The 21211-nt window shown below is 44.8% G+C and overlaps 4 protein-coding genes across 7 annotated transcripts; 1 reads left to right on the top strand and 3 right to left on the bottom strand.

The window, feature by feature from the left end:
* Positions 1-2254: 2254 nt before the first annotated feature.
* LOC146252879 (interferon alpha-10-like) lies at positions 2255-3297 on the top strand. The gene is made up of 5 exons (XM_084678706.1): positions 2255-2386; positions 2468-2554; positions 2658-2804; positions 2996-3079; positions 3190-3297. Exons 1-5 carry the CDS (start codon positions 2255-2257, stop codon positions 3295-3297), a joined length of 558 nt encoding a protein of 185 aa, XP_084534832.1.
* Positions 3298-4284: 987 nt separating this feature from the next.
* On the bottom strand, positions 4285-11285 carry rdm1 (RAD52 motif containing 1). 3 transcript variants are annotated; one of them, XM_084678677.1, is made up of 8 exons: positions 11003-11285; positions 10261-10440; positions 8823-8957; positions 8680-8728; positions 8317-8469; positions 8131-8229; positions 6845-6924; positions 4314-6068 (listed from the first exon to the last, which is right to left on the bottom strand). In XM_084678677.1, exons 1-8 carry the CDS (start codon positions 11105-11107, stop codon positions 5985-5987), a joined length of 885 nt encoding a protein of 294 aa, XP_084534803.1. In that variant the 5' UTR covers positions 11108-11285; the 3' UTR covers positions 4314-5984. The 3 variants fall into 3 exon arrangements, with proteins under 3 accessions (XP_084534801.1, XP_084534800.1, XP_084534803.1); XM_084678674.1 differs by having other exon boundaries at positions 4311-6068; positions 8317-8728; XM_084678675.1 differs by lacking the exon at positions 6845-6924 and having other exon boundaries at positions 4285-6782; positions 8317-8728.
* Positions 11286-11579: 294 nt separating this feature from the next.
* LOC146252877 (somatotropin-like) lies at positions 11580-13342 on the bottom strand. The gene is made up of 6 exons (XM_084678705.1): positions 13333-13342; positions 13034-13173; positions 12680-12775; positions 12418-12567; positions 12068-12214; positions 11580-11636 (listed from the first exon to the last, which is right to left on the bottom strand). Exons 1-6 carry the CDS (start codon positions 13340-13342, stop codon positions 11580-11582), a joined length of 600 nt encoding a protein of 199 aa, XP_084534831.1.
* Positions 13343-15209: 1867 nt separating this feature from the next.
* LOC146252876 (somatotropin-like) lies at positions 15210-17415 on the bottom strand. 2 transcript variants are annotated; one of them, XM_084678699.1, is made up of 6 exons: positions 17406-17415; positions 17107-17246; positions 16810-16926; positions 16415-16564; positions 16070-16216; positions 15210-15824 (listed from the first exon to the last, which is right to left on the bottom strand). In XM_084678699.1, the coding sequence occupies exons 1-6, from the start codon at positions 17413-17415 to the stop codon at positions 15762-15764; spliced, it is 627 nt and encodes a 208-aa protein (XP_084534825.1). In that variant the 3' UTR covers positions 15210-15761. The 2 variants fall into 2 exon arrangements, with proteins under 2 accessions (XP_084534825.1, XP_084534827.1); XM_084678701.1 differs by having other exon boundaries at positions 16810-16923.
* Between the last annotated feature and the right edge of the window lie 3796 nt (positions 17416-21211).

Here is a 21211-nt window from a genome sequence, read left to right as displayed (position 1 = left end):
ATGTATCTATTTATCTATTTATCTATTTATCTATTTATCTATTTATCTACTTATCTATTTATCTATTTATCTATTTAACTATCTATTTATTTATGGCAATTTTTTTCATGAATAAAAAAACATTAGTAATATAAGATACTGTGGGGTATTTTTATTTATTTTTTATTTTAACTTTATTTGCTATGACATGTCACATGACTAACGAATCCAGTCCACCTCCTGTTTCTGTGATGATGACAAAATGCCTTTGATACAAATACACTGATATACTCCCTCTCATTGCACTCTGTAACAAAACATGTGGCTTTCAAAATCCAGAAAGCTCTACACTATGATCAAGAAATCATATAGGCCATTACGCTGCTGTTGTTCTCAAATAAGCTAAAGAGCCAACGGGATCTCTCAGGATTGACGGATTCGATAGTGGCAAGTCATATTCTATTCTGAGTGGATGACAACCCACTTCTTAACTACAATCATGCCTATTTTACTGTACAACAAATTAACTATGGCGGTGGCCCAGCCACTCTCCAGTCATCACATCCTCCAACGCGGGAATGGACGAAGATTTTTGGGCAGGCAACTCTCTGAACAATATATAGTTTCTGGAGGTTGTTGTCAGAACAGCTGTTTTCACTGGGGGCCTGGGGTGTAGGTGTCAGTTTTATGACGTGCATCATCATTCTATTACTTTAATGGTTTAAAAAAATGTTAGGTTTGGAATTTTCCCCAATGATTGTGAACATGGTAATTCAATTTGAGTGGCTGCGTGTTACGCACGTAACTTTAGTTCAACATTTCTTGGGTCGTAGGCTATCTACGTTTACATGTATGCACTTAGCAGACGCTTTTATCCAAAGCGACTTCCAAGAGAGCTTTACAAAAGAGCCAGGTCACTGATCATAACAACGAAGTAGTCCCAAACATTGCAAGCAGCCAAAACATGAAGCATACATTGTGAAAAACTAAACAAGTGCCAAAGGGAAGACCCATAAGAGCATGCCGTTATACAAGTTACAAATTAAAACAACATAAACCCCAAAAAGTGCAAGACTGTACCTGTGGAAGAACAATCAACAGTAACATATTTCACAGCGAGTACAAGAGTTCATTAGTTAACTTCGTTATAACTAACCTACAAGAGCAGCAAGTCTCTCAATAAGAGTCATTGTGATCCTGGGGGAAACTAACATCAGGTCCAGCCAAGAATTCCTAAGTGCCGTTGTAGGCCTACTCCCGGAACAAGTGCGTCTTGAGCCTTTTCTTGAAGGTGGGGAGACAGTCAGTGTCCCTGATGGAAGTGGGGAGCTGGTTCTACAATTGGGGGGCCAGGCAGGAGAAGAGCTATGCTATATTATATAGACCACCATCTATATTAATAAAATAATTTAGAATATATCCAAAATCACCTTTGCCAAGCTTTATCTACTTCAGATTTGGAGAGACAACATTGTTACTTTCTCATCAATGAACTGTTTCTCCCGGTCTACATGTCAGGGATAGACCAAGGTTAACGTTACTGCGCGTTGATTAGGCTGTGTCCTGGGATTTACATTTCATCTGAATGTTGTTTACCAAAGTATGGCCTTTTTTTAAATACATTGTTTTACATCATGTTTTAAATAAATATTAATCGGTACGGTACTAATGTGTAGGCCTACAGACAAAAGAACAGGTCCACGCGCACACATTACCGTGCTAATATCCACGAGTGTAAATCTCCAAAACCGAATAGCTTTATTATAGCCAGCTCTACAGCTGTCAATAGATAGTCTATAAACTGTCACCGGATTCCTTAATAACATATTTAACATTCGGACCTTTGCCAGGCGTCACTCCAAACCTATAGGGATCTATAGGGACCTATAGGGACATACAAACAGCAGATAGTGATCAAGACATCTTGCCCTACACTATACAGGGGGTATTCAGTGTGAAGGGGGAGGGGGCGGAAATCCTGCCTTGCGGTTTGATCTTGACCAAAATTTCCAAAATCCATTCAATTTTACTAAGCCCCCTTTCACTTTGCATACATCCATAAATGAATACTATTTAAACCACAACAATGGCACCCAGACACAATCAAATTTGACCCAACTGAGCACCATCAACACTCCGCAACCAGGTGAGTCAATATACAAATATACTAGAGGTTGTTTGGGTTTAGCGGATGAATCATCCAAAGACGCTGCCTATTAAAGCTAACAATAGTGATCTGTTCTGCAGTTTATCAACTCTGTAGCCTACCTGAACCATGGCAATCCAGAGCGTGGCGTGGATCAGCATCACCATTCTCCTACTGTGCCTCGTGCAAGTCATGTCAATGCCCACGTGTCAACTGCAGGGGAACCTGTTGAAGATGACACATCACCTGCTAAGGGACATGGTAAATAATCCCCTACAGTGGAGATGATTTACAGCAGATAAATAACGATTGAAAATAATTTGCATGATATTGGTTTTCCAGGGGGGTAACTTTCCCGCGCAATGTCAGCAGGATAATGTGATACTTGCATTTCCAGCCTCCGCCTTCAACACCTCTGGTGGGCAGCAGGTAAGCGCACAAATTACTCCTTACAGCCTTAAAATTAAGATACTAAAAAATTAAATACTAAAACGCTAAAAACCGGCCAATAATCTTACATGTGTGCTTATAGCGGAGGGAGACCACAAAGGCAATTCACCAGACTCTGGAGAGCATCGGCTCCCTTTTTGCAGATGAAGACCTGCCGAGCGCCTGGGACCAGAAGAAGCTGGAGGACTTTCTTGAACTTGTTTACCGTCTAACCGAAGAAAGCCGCTGTGTGAGTTAGGCGGCCTATAGCAAGTCTAAAGAGTAACACAACGACCACGAGATATAGAGGTCCATTCTTTCAGTCATAGTTATTTGCAGTGATTTTGGTAGAAATAAAATAGAGAAATGTAGACTTATTTTGATTGACTGAAGATGGGAGACATTTTTGTGCGACTCAAACTTTATTTTTTGTTTATTCAGGTGAGCAGCAGCGTGCACGGGGATGATGGGTCAGAGATCCTGAAAGTATTTTTTGACAGACTGACGGGGATTGTAATAGAGAGAGTAAGTCGGTTTGTGTTGAAAATACAGCATGTTGGGCTGCTCCTAAACTATGGAAAAATGGATCTCCCGATTAAAGAATATGCGCGTGTTTCTCCCCCTCTCCCATACAGAGCTCCAGTTTATGTGGCTGGGAAGTGGTTCGAAAGGAGCTGCTCTCCACTCTGCAGTTCATCTTGAAAAACCACTCCGACTGCCTCTTCTGGCCGATGAGAACCTAAAGTTACAGTCTGAGGGAAGCAACGTGTCAGCATTTGTGTTGTGTGATACAAATATCGCCATGTACAATGTTGTGTTGAATAAGGTCAGATTGTTATTGTTGCGGTCTCCTCTCCCTGTCTTCAGTTAAATGTTTTATATTTATGATTTTTAAAATATTTCTTTTATATCTATTTATTTCTGGTCTTACTGTTTCAGTTTAGTTAGCATTTCAATGTAAAATAAATATTTCTGAAGAGAATTTCCGTCTTCGTCCTGCAGTCATCCCAAACTACATCTGAAAGACTGAAAGATTAAGAAAGGCATTTTTAAACCTTTATTTAAAAACATTTTTAGTTTTTTACTGGATCTGGTCTACACTGGATTCTGGAACATGTGATCCGTTTTGGTGTCTTATGAACATGCGTGCAGTGACAAAAATGACGAATGACGTAAATACACCCCGTTCGGAGGACAACCAGAGGATAAACAGGAGAATCCACAAGATTCCACGGACATCGGGATTCCAACTCACGCATGCAGATGTGGGACTTCCTCTCGTCTTTTCGTTTTTCATTTTCACATTCGGTTTCCTTCTCTGACGTCATTACATTCCACGGCTCGAGCCACCCGCTGCAGTTCAGCAGTAAGGCCAACCCTTGAGGAGCAGCGCTGTTAGAGTCCTGCAAAAGGCATTCTGGCCCAACTTTGTTCTCAGTGTAGGTTTCCTAGCACATTTGGTACACTAGGCAAGGTTTACCTTACATTGTCTCGTTGCTGAGGTTTGATCCCCATCCAGCTTAGAGAGGAACTTTTCCCCAGGGTTCAAACAGCTGCCAGACAGGTAAACAAGAGCCATCACCAACACACAACAAGACATAACCACACTGTGCATGACTCAGCCGTGACCCGACTTAAACTATTAATACGTGTTCATCGAGACAATTCAGAGCTGTAGAATGTGTCACGTTTGGTAGTGTGATTAACTACGTTGGCTTCAAACATGTTTCGGTACGTAGCGAGAACAGACATCCCTTTTGTGAATCCTGATTTATTGCTGAGGACGACTGCTTAGTCTGTGGATCCGAAAGACTGCTCTCCTGGGAGTTGTTAGCTTGACGTTTAATTCATTCAGCTCACAATTTCAACCCAAATTACATACAAATAACACATGTGGAGGGTACAAGAAAAGGGCATATTCTAACAGTATGCACACACCCATCCCAGGTACTGTATCCCCAGCCCATGAACCACACTCTGCACCCAGACACATGATTGGATCTTGTTATTCTAATGTCTGTGTCTACGAGAGCAGGATGAACGTTTCCCTTTACAGGTCAACAGACAGCAGTGAGACGACAGTATCATAACATTGTTTAGGTTATAAATAGTGTTGCAATACGTTGGTCTTTAGAGCAAACTATTAGCATGAATGCCCCTGTAACCAAATTGAACTGGTTGAACTCATGCAGGATACATTTGGGCCAACCATGCCAACCAATGTTTGGTGGCATAGCTGGCTAAGTAGTGTTTCTGAAAGGTGGTTATGGTGTGCATGAAACTCTCAAATCTTGGACAGGGCCAGGGTGGGAGGAAGCGATACTAAGGGTTGCTAAGCTCCCGCATGTTGCTGAAACTTTGGCTCGACAGTATTGAGACATTTTTTTTTAAGAGCTTTTAATTAACGTGACACACCATCACTCACTCAGACTAATGCAAGCTAAACTTTTGTGATTCGATATGTCTGAATCTTTGAGAACAGGATCAACGTTTCCTTTTTTATAACCATACAAAACCACCCCACCGCACCCCACAAAATACTCTAGAAGCCATTTACTTCTTGCCAAGTGAGTTAATAAGAAAATATGAAAGAGGCCTCAGGGTCTTCTGTTGCACCCTCCTAGACAAGACAGGGCAGAGTGGCACAAGATAGTGCAGGTGGTGGCAAACCGAAGGAAAAACTGATGCGAGAGAGATCAAAGAGAGAGAGGGAAAGAGAAAGCAAGAGGGAGAGAGAAAGAGAGACAAAGAGGAAAGAGAGGACCTCACACTGAGAACATGATTCTCCCCAGCTTGATGGCAGACAGCTGGTGTTAACACCCTGGTACAGGGAACTCACCACGCAGCACAACCGTGGTGACACAGAAACGTAACTTCGTATTACTGGTAAAACAAATTATAAACTTACAAGGAACAGTGGTAACACATGCTTAACTTAGGAAGCACTAAGACTTGACACATTCCTATAGTGGAATCACATGGTGTCTGTGGTACAGGTTGGGTAGAGCGGCTGAGACTGAAAGGACTCCTTCTCCTCATTTACATCTTTACATTCCTCCTCCTCCTTTGAGCAGCAGATTTGCAGGAGTGGAGAAGAGGTCTTACAGTCTGCTCCTCCTCCCCTCTCCTCGGGAAATATTGCTCTAAAGGTCACATGTTGACAGTGTTGCTCTAAGGGTCACATGTTGACAGTGTTGCTCTAAGGGTCACATGTTGACAGTGTTGCTCTAAGGGTCACATGTTGACAGTGTTGCTCTAAGGGTCACATGTTGACAGTGTTGCTCTAAGGGTCACATGTTGACAGTGTTGCTCTAAGGGTCACATGTTGACAGTGTTGCTCTAAGGGTCACATGTTGACAGTGTTGCTCTAAGGGTCACATGTTGACAGTGTTGCTCTAAGGGTCACATGTTGACAGTGTTGCTCTAAGGGTCACATGTTGACAGTGACATCCCACTCTTCCTCCTCTTCCTCCTCTTCCTCCGGGTTCAATTGGCTCCAAGGCACGTTGTTCACCTGATAAATACATACATTACTATTTATTTAAGATGGATTATTTCATACACACAAGTAAGGGGAGAAAGGAGAGGCATGGAGAGACTGGGAGGAGGGAAAACTCAGGGAGACAGAGGGAGAGCAAGTTTCTGGACGAGTTGATCCAGGGTGTTGATCCAGGGTGTTGATCCAGGGTGTTGATCCAGGGTCTTGATCCAGGGTGTTGATCCAGAGTGTTGATCTAGGGTCTTGATCCAGAGTGTTGATCCAGAGTGTTGATCTAGGGTCTTGATCCAGAGTGTTGATCCAGAGTGTTGATCCAGGGTGTTGATCCAGGGTGTTGATCCAGGGTGTTGATCCAAGGTGTTGATCCAGGGTGTTGATCCAGGGTGTTGATCCAGAGTGTTGATCTAGGGTCTTGATCCAGAGTGTTGATCCAGAGTGTTGATCTAGGGTCTTGATCCAGAGTGTTGATCCAGAGTGTTGATCCAGGGTGTTGATCCAGGGTGTTGATCCAGGGTGTTGATCCAAGGTGTTGATCCAGAGTGTTGATCCAGGGTCTTGATCCAGAGTGTTGATCCAGGGTCTTGATCCAGGGTGTTGATCCAGAGTGTTGATCCAGGGTGTTGATCCAGGGTGTTGATCCAGGGTGTTGATCCAAGGTGTTGATCCAGAGTGTTGATCCAGGGTGTTGATCCAGGGTGTTGATCCAAGGTGTTGATCCAGGGTGTTATACTAATAGACATAGTAGGGAAGAAAGAAAGAGAAAGAGAGAAAGAGAGAAAGAGAGGTGTTACCTGGATGAGTCCCTCCAGGTGTTCCCCTGGTAGTACCTCATCTCTGTCCACCCTCAGCTCAACCACCACTTTCCCGTTACCTGGGTAACCGAGTAGAGAAGGGTAGAATGGCGGTCAAATGGACCAACTATTGTTGAGTTCCTTTTCTCTTATCTGTTGCCGTAACAACAGAGGCTTGACAATGAAGACAATTCTGTTACTACTACATCTACTGTTGTAGAACTGGTTTCAAAAGGATGATCAAAAATAGTCGAGACAGGAATATCTTTCAAAGACAAGGAAGCTTGTTTTATTCAGCAATACGGCAGCAGTTCACATAAGACAAAAAAGGCAATCACATTTCTTGAACATCCCCCTAAATAGACTAATTGAGGAAAATCCCCCGCCCTGCATGCTGCAACTTCACAACCTTCTAGAAGGTTCTAGAAGGTTTTCCCCATGTTTTGGCTAAGGCCATACTGTCCTAGATAACCCCAACATTCATGCGCATGTAGCCGGTGTGTGATGAAACTCACTCCTCAAGTATGTAATAGGCCACCCGAGTCAAGAATTTGCTAGCTTTTCGTTGGCGTAGTTGGTAGTGGTGGCGCTTGGGAAGTCAGAGGTAGTGAGTTCGACTCCTGGTGAGAGCGACAGTGGCCTGTATACCTTTGACGGAACTTGCAAGACCACGTCTGTTACACGCACTCACTATCTCTAATGTCCCCTCAAAACCTCCCCTCTATGTTCATTTTTTTCCAGAGACCCAAGTTCACTCCATACTTCCTGATCAACACAACTCCTCCTTAAGGAGACCCACATCCTTCTCTTGCCACTTTCCTTGGCCAGGTCAGCTTGACCTGTCCCTCTCGCTTCCTATTCCCTCCTTATTGGGGTTCATCGATCCCAGATTTGACGGCTACTCCTCCATTCCCCCTTCACACTGGAGTCTTCCCAGCTGCTAACCCCCGGAAGCTTCCATGTCTCTCTGTCCCTGAACCCATGTGATTCACTCTTAGCCTCATAACAACTCCCTTTGAGTCCATACAATACACATCAGCCCCACTCTTTCACTCCAGCCTCCCTTTCTGCTTCAACAGCATTTCCTTTCTGTACAGTTGAAGACTTTAGGTCTTCTCTCCCTCATCCTTATGTACCACACAAGACTTTCACCCTTCCCCATTTATCAATAATCCACAACAACACCTAACCAGGAAGTGTTTTACGGTACAAGCTTATTATTATGATTCTGACTATGTGTATGTGTTTTTTGGAGCGAGGACGTGTAAGCGCGTGTGTGGACTCACCCAGCATCAGTAGGAGCACCTTCTCAAAGGCCTGGACGACAGCCTTGTCTCTGGCCCATCTCTGCAGCTTCCCTCTCTTCAGGAGGGCCACCTCTGGGCCTACAGAACAAACACACACCACACTGAACATGTGTGTGTGTGAGTGTACTTATGTGTGTTTGTGTGTGTGTGTGAGAATGTACTGACCGGAGACGAGGAAGGTCTCCTCAGCGATGCCCACCCCCCAACAGCTCAGCTGGTGTTTGGGGAAGGAGAGCTCCACCATGCAGCCATAGCGGAGACTCCTCTCCTGGGGAGACCCCCCTGGGCCTGGGCCTGGGCCTGGGCCTGGGCCTGGGCCTGGGCCTGGGCCTGGGCCTGGGCCTGGGCCTGGGCCTGGGCCTGGGCCTGGGCCTGGGCCTGGGCCTGGGCCTGGGCCTGGGCCTGGGCCTGGGCCTGGGCCTGGGCCTGGGCCTGGGCCTGGGCCTGGGCCTGGGCCTGGGCCTGGGCCTGGGCCTGGGCCTGGGCCTGGGCCTGGGCCTGGGCCTGGGCCTGGGCCTGGGCCTGGGCCTGGGGCACCCAGCTCCTGCTGATCTCCATCACTGGACAGGTCCTTCACCTGGACACACAGACCATTGGAATACGTGTTATTTATGACTTACAGATGACAGTGCATGTTTTGAATATGTTCCTGTGTGTGTGTGTTTGTGTACCGTGATGATGTGTGTGCTCCAGCCGTTGAAGCCCAGGTAGTGGTTGGCCAGGTCCTGACACCGGCTGAGGCTCAGGGGCCTATGGGACGCGGGGTCAGACAGGAAGGAGGGCAGCTTCTTGGTGCTCACCCTCACCTGCAGGTTGCACACACCACAGAGTCACGGGACCGGCACTGCTGTACACTGCCCCCTACTGGCAGGAACAGTCATTGTGTTCCTCCACTGCCTGTACGAAGCATCCAAGTTGTGACTTCTTGGATTCCTGAATCTCAGCAATGGATCTTGTTGATGACTTCATACAGAATAAACATATCTGATAGGTGTCAAGCTGGCACAGAGGCACTACGTTTATGTAATTATGTTGCAGATAAAACCAACGAAGTAAATACAAAAGCCCCCCCCCCCCCCCACTTCATGTCTGGAGTGAAGGGGAGTCAGCATTGCTTGCCCAGGGTCTGTGTCATACTGTGGTGTGTGCTGCCACCTACTGGTGAAGATAAGGAACAGTTTTTTAATTAGACAGAATTAAGGAGATTATTTTAAAGAGCGCCCAGTCCCAACACAAGCTCTTCTCCTGTCTGGCCCCCCAATGGTGGAATCAACTCCCCACCTCCATTAGAGACACAGACTGTCTCCCCACCTTCAAGAAAAGGCTTAAAGGGGTCATTGATTGCAAAACCGGTTTTACCTTGTCATAGTTGAATAATGACAGTTGGGTGGGTAAAATGGACATACAGTGAACCACAAAGTCCATTGACACCTCTTTCCTATCTAAATCTCACAACTTGAAACTGCAGCTGTAAAACGATCAGTTTTGAAAAATCTGTATTTGTGATGTCACAAATACAGCATCACCTTTGTCCCACCCCAAATTTCCATACAGACCAGCCCTCTGGTGTTCAGGCCCAGGACCTCAGACACTGGTTCAACGGTGAGTACAACGGTACTTATGAATGATTTGCTGGACCTGATGTTAGTTTCCTCCAGGATCACAATGACTCTTATTGAGAGACCTGTTGCTCTTGTTGGTTAGATGTAACTGATTAAAAAATGTTGTACTCGCTGTGAAATATTTTACTGTTGCCTGCTTTTCTACAGGTACACTCTTGCACTTTTTGAAGTTCATGTTGTTTAATTGTGTCTTGTTTAACTACATGTTCTTATGGTTCTTCCCTTTGGCATTTATTTGGTTTTTCACAATGTTTGCTTCATGTTTTGGCTACCCGCAATATTTGGGGCTATCTCGTTGTTATGTTCAGTGACCTATGCACCTTTGTAAAGCAATTTTAAATTAATAAATGTAAATGTAATGTAATTTAAGGGGAGCTGTTTCTGTGTGTGCCTGCGTGTGTCTGTGTGCGTGTGCGGGTGTGTGTGCCTGTGTGTGCGCCTGTGTGTGTGTGTCTGTGTGTCTGTGTGTGTGTCTGTGTGTGCTTACTCTCAGGGGAGTGGTCTGGAACAGGCCTCTTCCTTCCATGGCTCTCTGGGCCAGTGAGGCCTGGGCAGCAGAGAAGTACTTGATCAGAGCGTAGAACCCTGGTTCTGCTACGGCTGCGTTTGGACACACCTTGAGCAGGTAGAGAGGTCCGAACGCAGAAAACGCCTTCCAAACAGACTCCTGAAACAGAACTAGGTGTGTTCTAATAACCAATTCAAACTGCGACCGTTTTTTTTTTCTTATCTAGCTGTGATCACAGAAAAACAGACCTTGGTCGACTTGACTATCTCGTTTAAAAAGTAAACCACAACAATAATAATATTGGTAGCAGTAGTTTTAATCAATAATGAATTTATACTAATAATTATTATATATATTAATAATTAGTTTGCAAGGGTTGACACAACACTGGCTGTCATTTGGCTGTATATATGCGATGGAAAATAAATACGAAAATTAGCATCTGTTTAGTGACAGTAGGCCTATGACGAACAAACGTAAATTATTGAACATTATATTTTTTTCAACGGGTAGCTCTAGTTCTCTGTAATGTGGTGTCTTGACACAGTGGCATACAGACAGGTGCTATTGCCGCCTCACAGGGTCCTGGGTTCAAACGTTGACCTCGCTACCCGTAGACCTACTTTTCATGTAGCCTATTTGTATGTCACTTTGGGTCAAAGTGTGTTAAATGAAACAATGTATACAAATGTAAAACGGCTTCCGTCTGACATTTACTTACGTAAATAAAGGCCTCAGTAAACGTAGGCTGGATACCCCAAACAAAAATAGTTTTGCTGTTTTCGTAGGGTACCTTGAACTCGATAATTTCCACTTCGATGTCCATATTTGGAAATGCGTGTGCTGTTATCGTTCACTTCTATTCATTGTCGTGTGACATTAGGTGTCGGTCTGTCAAATGTTGCAGACGCCGTGATTTGTTAAAACGGTAGAGAACGACATTTAACTTCCATTTGTTTTGTTCGAGTCCTGCTGAAGTAGTTGAATGTACTTCCGCATGTGCACGAAATGCGAGCGTATGATTTTCCCGCGCTCTGAAAGATGGGCGTAGTTACTACCAGTTAGAGCCAATGACAATTATAGGTGACCCGATAAAATGCGTACAGACGGTACATTTCTACATTACATACAGTATACTGAAAGTATAAACAACTGATTAACACAGATACTATTTACGTCGATATATCAATAAAGGAAACAGAGGGTTGATGTTTTGCAACAAGGTTTTATTGTGATTAAGGTAACGTGACCCAGGACCTGGACCAGTTTAGAACCATCAGAGTTGGACCAATCAGAGTTTAGAAGTTGGCCTCCAGGGAAGTTTTATACTTTGCCATGTACAGATACGTTTCCACCTACGGGAGAAACATACACTCTCAATAACTTCCTGACACAACACTACACACACACACACACACACACACACACACACACACACACACACACACACACACACACACACACACACACACTACACACACACACACACACACTACACACACACACTGCACAGACACACTGCACACACACACATATACTACACACACTACACACATACTACACACACTACACACACACACACACACATCCTGCATGTCATACACTCAATCCTTCATATCTCATTCACACACAAACACACGCAAACGTATGAACACAGGCTTGCACACACACACACACACACACACACACCCTCACACACACCCTCACACACACCCTCACACACACACACCCTCACACACACACACACACACACCCTCACACACACAGGGCCAGCAGAGCTCCCTACCTTGTGCATGTCCTTCTTGAAGCAGGCCAGCAGCTCGTAGCTCCTGCGGATGTTGTCGTCACCCCCAAGGTTCTGGTAGTAGTTCTCGTAGGGGGGCAGCTGCTGGGCCTCGTTGTCCTCTGGGCTGGGGATCCCGTCTTGGGTGCCCTGGAGGTGTGTGTGTGTTCAAATGTGTGTGTGTGTGTGTGTTGGGTGGGGTTTGGGGGGGAGGGGGGGGGAGAATCTCAGGATTAGTTTGTCTGGATTTAGAGAGTTGGTTTGGACTTTTTTTTGGAGTAAATCTAGAGTAAGAGAACATCATTGTGAAGGTTTGTGTGTGTATCAGTGTGTGTATCAGTGTGTGTGTGTACCCTGAGGATGGTGTCGATGCCTATCTTCAGGTCGGTGAGTTTCAGAGGGATCTCACTGAAGCGACTGAGGGTCAGGGAGCTGCTGAGAGCCTGACTGGGATACTCCCATGACTCCACCAGACGGAACGAGATGTGGAGCAGCTTCTGCACCTACACACACACACACACACACACACACACACACAAATACATTTTATACCTTTTTTTAAACATGATACATATTAGGAGTATATCAGAATCAGGGGAATCAAAATCAACTGACCGAGCTAATCTGCACCTCCTGCTTGTTGACAGGGCTGACGTTACAGATGTCTTGTAGGAAGAGACGTTGTCTTTGCTCCTCCGAAAATGCTCTGCCCTTTGGGTAAAGTACATCCAGAAAGAAACAGGGAGTTAGTTTGACACAGAGAGGCTGAAAGATAAATAGATTGAAGGAATTTGAGATAGAGGGGTAGCAGTACAAAGACAGAAATTGAGAGATTTAGAAGATATTTAGATTTAGAAAATTAAGGATCAGAGACAAAAAACATAATCTTCAAGAGAAGACGACTGGACCGATTCACTGAACCGTCAGAACAAATTAAACGTTTTTAATATGGAGGATGGGTTGTCTTACAAAGTCGTTGAACATCTTCTGTGCCAGCAGGTGCAGGTGCTGAGCACGGTCGACGGCGATGCTGAAGAGACGCTGGTTCTCTGAGCCGGATGCAGGCCTGACCAGGTCACTGACCAGCAGGAGGGTCACCAGGAGAAAGACTGAGGGAGAGAGAGAGAGATTTGAGGAGTTGTGGAAATACATAGGAAACAGGACAAGAGAGAAGAGAAGGAAAGATGGGAGACAAGAGAGGGAAGAAGAGGAGTTTATCAGAAGCAGTTCTAAGGAGGCCCACGGTGCTTCAGGTAGGAGTAGCTCACCTTGCCCCATTCTGTCCTTGTCGTATCTGAGTCTGACGTCTTCAGTAGATAACTCTGAGCCTGACGTCTTCAGTAGATAACTCTGAGTTTGTCGTTGGTCTCTGAGAGATACAAGAAGGTGTGTGTTGTCCTTGGTTTGGTAGCTTGGCTTTATAGGGCGCCAACTTATGTTTCAATGCATTGATCAGGGAAATGTGATGGTTATTCTATCTTAGATAAAAAGATTAATTTGGCATGTTTGTGTATGAGTTTGTGGATTGCACGACCAATCAGTCATGAATGTTTTAAAGCATTCAGGGAGATTGTTCCTCACTCCCAAAATAACTGCTCTTTGTGTGTGTGTGTGTGTGTGTGTGTGTGCGTGTGCATATTGGTTCCACACAGTTGGTGTCCTGTATCTAATAAAGGTTATCTCATCCCTACCTATTATGGCAGGTGTGTGTGTGTGTGTGTGATCCATAGTCACACTGTCTGAAATGGTCACATTGTGCTCCATATTCATAATGACTTGACCATGATCAACATAGCCACTGGAGGTCTACGTGTCATTGCATTTTGGTCCATATATTCAAACTGTGTGAAATATTGTCAAATTTTGGTCCATATATTCAAACATTGTGAAATGTAATTTCATCAAATTTCTGGCACAATAGTAACCCGATCACTGATAGAGAGTTGTGTTCTGAGCCGTGTGCGTTCTGCTGCCAATGTGAAGCCAGGCACCAGTCTGTCACAGGGACGGTTCACAGAGTACTGGCCTCTCCACTCGGTCCTCATTACAGGGTTATAGTGCAAGTAACTCCAACATCACTGGTGTTTTAAACGGCAATATTACATAATCTGGCAGAGATTGCAATGCCAGATTATTAGGATGGGGATTGTGTTGATATTCAGGTCTTTAGTTTAGTTACATCCCAACAGATCTGAACTAACCTGACTCGCCATTTGGTTTGTAACACGTATCCATCTGGAAAGTCGTATTTGGAAACTGTTTCGAAAAAGGGCAAAAGGGTACTTAAAAAAAATAAAACCTTGGCAGGTGATTGGCTGACCCATGTGTCAATCATCGTCTATCACAGGTTAACCACGTCAGTAGCTGCCCATAGCTTCTCAAAGGGTGCTAATTGGTTCAAACCTATGTGCTTCGGACAAAAAAGAGGAATTTGGAGTTCGGCAAGATGGATTCTCACGTGGTAGTGATCTTGAGAACCCAGCTGTCTCACAATGTTGAACATTGTGTTCATATGGGTTTTGAACCTTGGTAACTGTGACAGAACACTGAGCATGCTCCAGTTTTCGTCACATACCCTAATGTGAAATTGTGTATTTTGAATATAAGGATTTGCTGTAGCAGATGAAACAATGAAGATGTGTGTTGTCTTTTTTGCCATATATACGTTAAATCAGCAATCTGAACAGCGACACAATCTGACAGTGTTGGAGTTTCCTGCCTGTATGTTGATGTTGTATTCTTCCACTGTCTGGTGCTAAAGTGATAAACAGTTTTTTTTGCCAACTTAGTAAAATGCTTATATGGACAGTTGTTGTTAGAACCTAATGTTCTTTTATTTTATCGTTTGGGAGGTCAGATTTGGCCCACAGACGACTCTATGACAAAATCTGCCAACTCATCACATAATCACGTGATGGATGGACGGACGGACAAACTGACTGACTGATTAAAAAGAAAGCAGGGACTGGAAATGTTGATTTGCAATAAACAACAGCTTTATTGGAAAACAAAAAACCATTACACATTTCACATACAGTAAGTAAGGAGAGGGAAATTAATCAAGTAGAAAAACGTCTAAACGTCAAACGTTAAACGTCCAAACGTCTCTTAATACATTTGTATTCACCACAAATATGTATGGGAGTCTACTCACCAACAGGCTATCATGATTAATGTGCCCAATTTGACCTAAACTGTTACTAAACATACATCCTCTGAGATTGTGTATGTTTTGATTACTTATAAAAATGAGCACCAATATAAATCGTATCTTGAATCATTTGCGAGTGACAAACAAATACACCTTCCATCAGAAACACTTATCTAGCTGGAATCTTTTAAATCAGACTCCTCTATAGACAAAGAGAGAGAGAAACAAAGAGAGAAAGTGCTGTCGTTGGTAAGAAAGAACCATCGGCCTGGTGTCTCAGAACAAATCTATACTCCAAAACAAAACAAAGGTGGATTGTGAGAAAATCATCCTCCCCTCTCTTGCCTCTTGAGAGATTCCATTCCTTATACTTTAATATAAATTTAAACAGAATATATAGTTATTGTTTATAAATATATATTTGTGTATTTAAAGTTTCATCCCAAAGCAGAAGCGATGGAATATAGAGGGGGAGCATTTTTAACGTAACGCAGTCCAAGGCCATGTTGATCTGTGATAGATTGGTTCTGTCTGTCAGGCATGGTTCTACAGGGTGCAGTTAGCCTCCAGGGACCGTCGACACTTGGCAACAGTCAGGTACGTTTCCACCTGAGGAGCAGAAACACACACATACTTTGCGGCTTCAGTAACCTAGACAACCCACACACACACACAATTTCACACACACCACAAACTCTACACACATAAAGAAATACCAGCATTTACACAACAGCTCTCTCTGACACCTAGACAACCCCCACACACACACACACCCTCACACACACCCTCACACACACACACACACACACCCTCACACACACCCTCACACACACAGGGCCAGCAGAGCTCCCTACCTTGTGCATGTCCTTCTTGAAGCAGGCCAGCAGCTCGTAGCTCCTGCGGATGTTGTCGTCACCCCCAAGGTTCTGGTAGTAGTTCTCGTAGGGGGGCAGCTGCTGGGCCTCGTTGTCCTCTGGGCTGGGGATCCCGTCTTGGGTGCCCTGGAGGTGTGTGTGTGTTCAAATGTGTGTGTGTGTGTTGGGTGGGGTTTGGGGGGGAGGGGGGGGGAGAATCTCAGGATTAGTTTGTCTGAATTTAGAGAGTCGGTTTGGACCTTTTTTGGAGTAAATCTAGAGTAAGAGAACATCATTGTGAAGGTTTGTGTGTGTATCAGTGTGTGTATCAGTGTGTGTGTGTACCCTGAGGATGGTGTCGATGCCTATCTTCAGGTCGGTGAGTTTCAGAGGGATCTCACTGAAGCGACTGAGGGTCAGGGAGCTGCTGAGAGCCTGACTGGGATACTCCCATGACTCCACCAGACGGAACGAGATGTGGAGCAGCTTCTGCACCTACACACACACACACATTAAACATGTATGCTGTCGAGTTTTCAAAGGGTGGCTCATTGGTTGACAAGGGCTAGAGGGAAAGTCTGAATCTGAACCTGGTTATAATAAAGGAAAAAGAGATTGAGTCTCTCTGATGATTCAGTTAATCTGAGCTCGATTCTCACGCACATGTGAATGTAAACCTGACTCTGATTCATCTGAATATGAATCTAATCTAAGTGAATCTGAACAGATATCCAACGGACCGAGCTCTTCTGAGTCTCATGCTTGTCGACGGGGCTGATGATGGAGTCTGAGTTACAGAAGTCCTGCAGGAAGATCTTATTCATCTGCCTTCGATCTTCTGGAGAAAGGTTTCCCTCCTTACAATGTATGGAAGGAGAGAAAGAGAGAGGGAGGGACAGAAAGAGGGAGAGAGGAAAACAAGAGAGGTAGTAGAGAGAAAAATGGGGAAAGAAAGAAACAAAGTAAAATGATTATCTTAAAGATCGTTTGACCTTTAAGATAAGTTAACACTGAAGAAGAAAGGCTCAAGATCTTACAAAGTCGTTGAACATCTTCTGTGCCAGCAGGTGCAGGTGCTGAGCACGGTCGACGGCGATGCTGAAGAGACGCTGGTTCTCTGAGCCGGATGCAGGCCTGACCAGGTTACTGACCAGCAGGAGGGTCACCAGGAGAAAGACTGAGGGAGAGAGAGAGAGATTTGAGGAGTTGTGGAAATACATAGGAAACAGGACAAGAGAGAAGAGAAGGAAAGATGGGAGACAAGAGAGGGAAGAAGAGGAGTTTATCAGAAGCAGTTCTAAGGAGGCCCACGGTGCTTCAGGTAGGAGTAGCTCACCTTGCCCCATTCTGTCCTTGTCGTATCTGAGCCTGACGTCTTCAGTAGATAACTCTGAGCCTGACGTCTTCAGTAGAGAACTCTGAGTTTGTCGTTGGTCTCTGAGAGATACAAGAAGGTGTGTGTTGTCTTTGGTTTAGCAGCTCGGCTTTATAGGGTGCCAAACTTATGTTTCCATGCATTGATCAGGGAAATGTGATGGTTATTCCATCCCTACGTTAAAAGAGAGCGTTCATTGTTAGTGTTTGTGTGTGTGTGTGCTTACACAACCGAGTCCAGCCAATCATGCATGTTTCCATGAGCTCTGAAAGGTGGGAAAACAAAACTGCTTTGTGATGGAAGGTCATTAAAGTCAAAACACAGGGTTCATGTCACTGTTGTCCAACTTGTTTTCAGTACCCTATAACACCACCAGCCTGTCACACTGCGCTATAACACAGCTTCATCTGGGGAAAACTTGTTCGGTTTTTCATTCTACAGTAGGAATATGGCATTCTACATTCTCTCTCTTCTAAAACTGTAAAAAAAAAACTAAATGTCTGTGTGTGTGTACATATTTGATTCATGCAGTTACATGGTGTCCTGTATCTAATAAAGGTTAAGTAGGTTATCACTACCCATGAAGATGATGCTATGGTATCATGGCAGGTGTGTGTGTGTGTGTGAGCATGGTCTGTGTGTGTGTGTGTGTGTGTGAGCAGGGTCCATATTCATGTTGACTGAACCATGGTCGTAATGGTCCATATTAATGACTGTGCTCTTAAAGGTCATAACAATGAGTCGCATCCAGTCATCTGATCTTTTTATGTGGGACTGTGTTTGACTGTTGTTGTTGTTGCTGACGCACCTGTCCTGTGCCTGGCTAGTGGACCGGTGTTAATGGCCTTGATCCCTGAACCTCAATATCTGGGTATATCTCAGGGGTAGAGCAAGTTACTGCAGATAGGGCAATCACAGGTGCAAATCCCCCCTTGTATGTTGCTTGGATACGATTGTCTGCCCTGGCTCCTGTAGGTGTTTGGCCCAGCCTAGCTGTAACCACACTGGCTCAGGTGGTCAAGGCTGGAGCAAAGAGCCACAGCTCTCCAAGGTCTGTCCAGGGACCCTTGTGTCTTTAGGGCCCCTTGACCCACCAGGAGAAGAGCCTGACAATACAGGCCTCAGTGATATGAATCTGAAAGTGGATTCTTGTTTCAGGAAGTGATAAAGATGATAATAATAACAGTGGAGAGGAAAAACAGAAAGGATGAATCTATTCCTGACGTCTCTGTTAGGTGAACATTGCCAATCCCCTCCCTATCCCTCTCCCCCCAACACCCCTCCCTCTCCCCCCACCTGTGTCCCTTACTGCCCACCCCCCGCCTCCCTCCCTTCCCCTCCTCTCCCTCCCCCATCTCCCCCGCCCCCCACCCGTGTCCCTTACTGCCCGACCCCCACTTCCCTATCTCCCCCTCCTCTCCCTCCCTCATCTCCCCAGTGGCTCCTGGAAGTGCTAAGTTAATGTACAGTGACGTGCTCTTTTCAGATGTGGCTCCAATAACTATTTCAGAACCCTATCAGGTGTCTGGACTGTGAACTTCAGACCCTGAAGCTTCCGCTCAAACTACAGAGGATAGGAATAACTGGACCGTTTAGGCTGAAGTAGAGAGAGAGAGACAGAGAGGGAGCGAGAGAGAGAGCACTGAGGTTGACAGTAAGATGAATCATTTGAGAGAGAAAGAAAGAGAGAGAGAAGGAGAGAAATGATGTAGGTTGTTGGTTACCGCTGTCAACAACATGGTCTCTGATCTGTGATCTGTTCTAAGTGTGTTTGTTTCATATCTCATTAGAACGAATGAGAGGCTCTACATGCAGTGACACTATGAGACAGTATTACTATGAAACAGTATTACCATGAGACAGTATTACTATGAGACAGTATTACCATGAGACAGTATTACTATGAAACAGTATTACTATGAGACAGTATTACTATGAAACAGTATTACTATGAGACAGTATTACTATGAAACAGTATTACTATGAAACAGTATCATTTGAGAGAGAAAGAAAGTATTACTTGGAGACAGTTTTACCATGTCACAGTATTACCATGAGTTAGGATTACCATGAGACAGGATTACCATGAGACAGGATCACTAGTATACTTCACTGAACCGCAGGCCCCCAGCCCTGTACTTGAAATATCTGTGTTTTTAAACAAAAGTTGAAAGTTTTCCCCAAATCCTGTTGCAGTACCACAGACTGGGACTGATTTTGTAGATGTGTAGAGAGACAGACAGCAACTGTGTTAGGAAGGCCAGAGAGAGAGAGAAAGGGAGAGAGACAGAGGGAGAGAGACAGAGAGAGGGAGAGAGACAGAGAGGGAGAGACGGAGAGACGGAGAGAGGGAGAGAGACACCTGCACTGGACGATTAACATCTGTGACCTCCCGGACCTCTGGACCTCTAACCCTGAATACCAGCAGAGAAGGGGGAGGGACACCTGCTATTGCCCCCACCAAACCCCTTAACTCTGGCCCCTTCCCAGTCAGCGCCCCCTCCATCATCTCCCCCTCTCACCCCCCCATCCCCATCTGCTGCTCTCACCCCACCAACCCCCTCAACCCCCTCAACCCCCTCAACCCCCTCAGCCCTACGCCTGCCATCTCACCCCCTGTCACCCCGCCTGTCTCCTCTCCCACAGCACTCTGATCCCTCGCTCCCTCCCCTCATCCTCCCTGTCATTCTCTTCCTCCCCTACTCCTCACATTTGTGACTGTCGTTTGACATGTACTATATGTAAGTAGGTGTGTGTGTATGCATATGTGTGCATGAATACGTGTGTATGTGCGTGTAAAAGGTCCAGCTATAGTGAGACCTCTCTAATCATCTTGGAGAGCTGGGAGTGATAAAGAGCTGGATAAGTATTTACAACCTGGCACCAGCGCCGTGCATGGCTGGAATAACTGCTGTCTGAACAAACACGCACACACAATATAGGCCTCGGAATATAAATACACACACACACACACACCCACAGATGCACACAACCCCCTTTCTCCCACACGCACAAAATATAGGCTTCAGAATATATATATACACACACCCCTCCCCACCACACAGGAAATACGTTGGAATGAGTGAGTGGGAGAGAGGGTCACACTGGGCGCAGGTGAGGTGAAGGTGAGGTGCAGGGGAGGTGAAGGTGAGGTGTACTTGTCCAGTAGAGGGCATGTGAAGTATGCAGTATGAACATTTCTAGTTCTAGAACTATGGAAGCAAATCAGTGACATGTTTTTAATTTTCAAAGGCATTGAATACTTAATATTGACCTTTTAACACCACTAAATGTGTTTGTTTTAAATTCACCTCTTTAAAAATTAAATATGAATTTATTTCAATGTGAAAAAAAATCTGATCCAAAAATTCAAGGTTCATTAATTCACTTTGCTTAAATTCGAACAGTAAAATTCAGATCCCCAAATTTCTGTACAAAAAAATTAAAGGTTCAGAAATTCAAATACAAACAAAAATCAGGCTGCTCAAATTTGAATTATGAAATTCAGATAAAAAAAATTTAACTCAAAAAATGGGAGCCGAAAAGAAATCTGATTGCAACATCTGGGATACCAAGGATGGGTGAGGGAATCGAGCCTGAATGCAATCAAACTATCTCACTTCCCTGAGGAGGGTCCAACTGCAGACCTCCTCAGGTCCCTCTCATCCAGGTGTAGCTGCAGGCAGTCAGACATGCAGGTCAGTCAGACAGCAGACATCACAGCCTGGCGTCTGTGGAGAGGGTCCGGTCTGAGGCAAGCAATAACT

The sequence above is a fragment of the Hypomesus nipponensis genome, chromosome 17, assembly GCF_054491055.1.
Source record: "Hypomesus nipponensis isolate SF chromosome 17, ASM5449105v1, whole genome shotgun sequence".
NCBI classification, from domain to species: Eukaryota; Metazoa; Chordata; class Actinopteri; order Osmeriformes; family Osmeridae; genus Hypomesus; species Hypomesus nipponensis.
The sequence above is the reverse complement of the archived record's forward strand: the minus strand, read 5'-3'. Positions and strand labels throughout refer to the sequence as shown.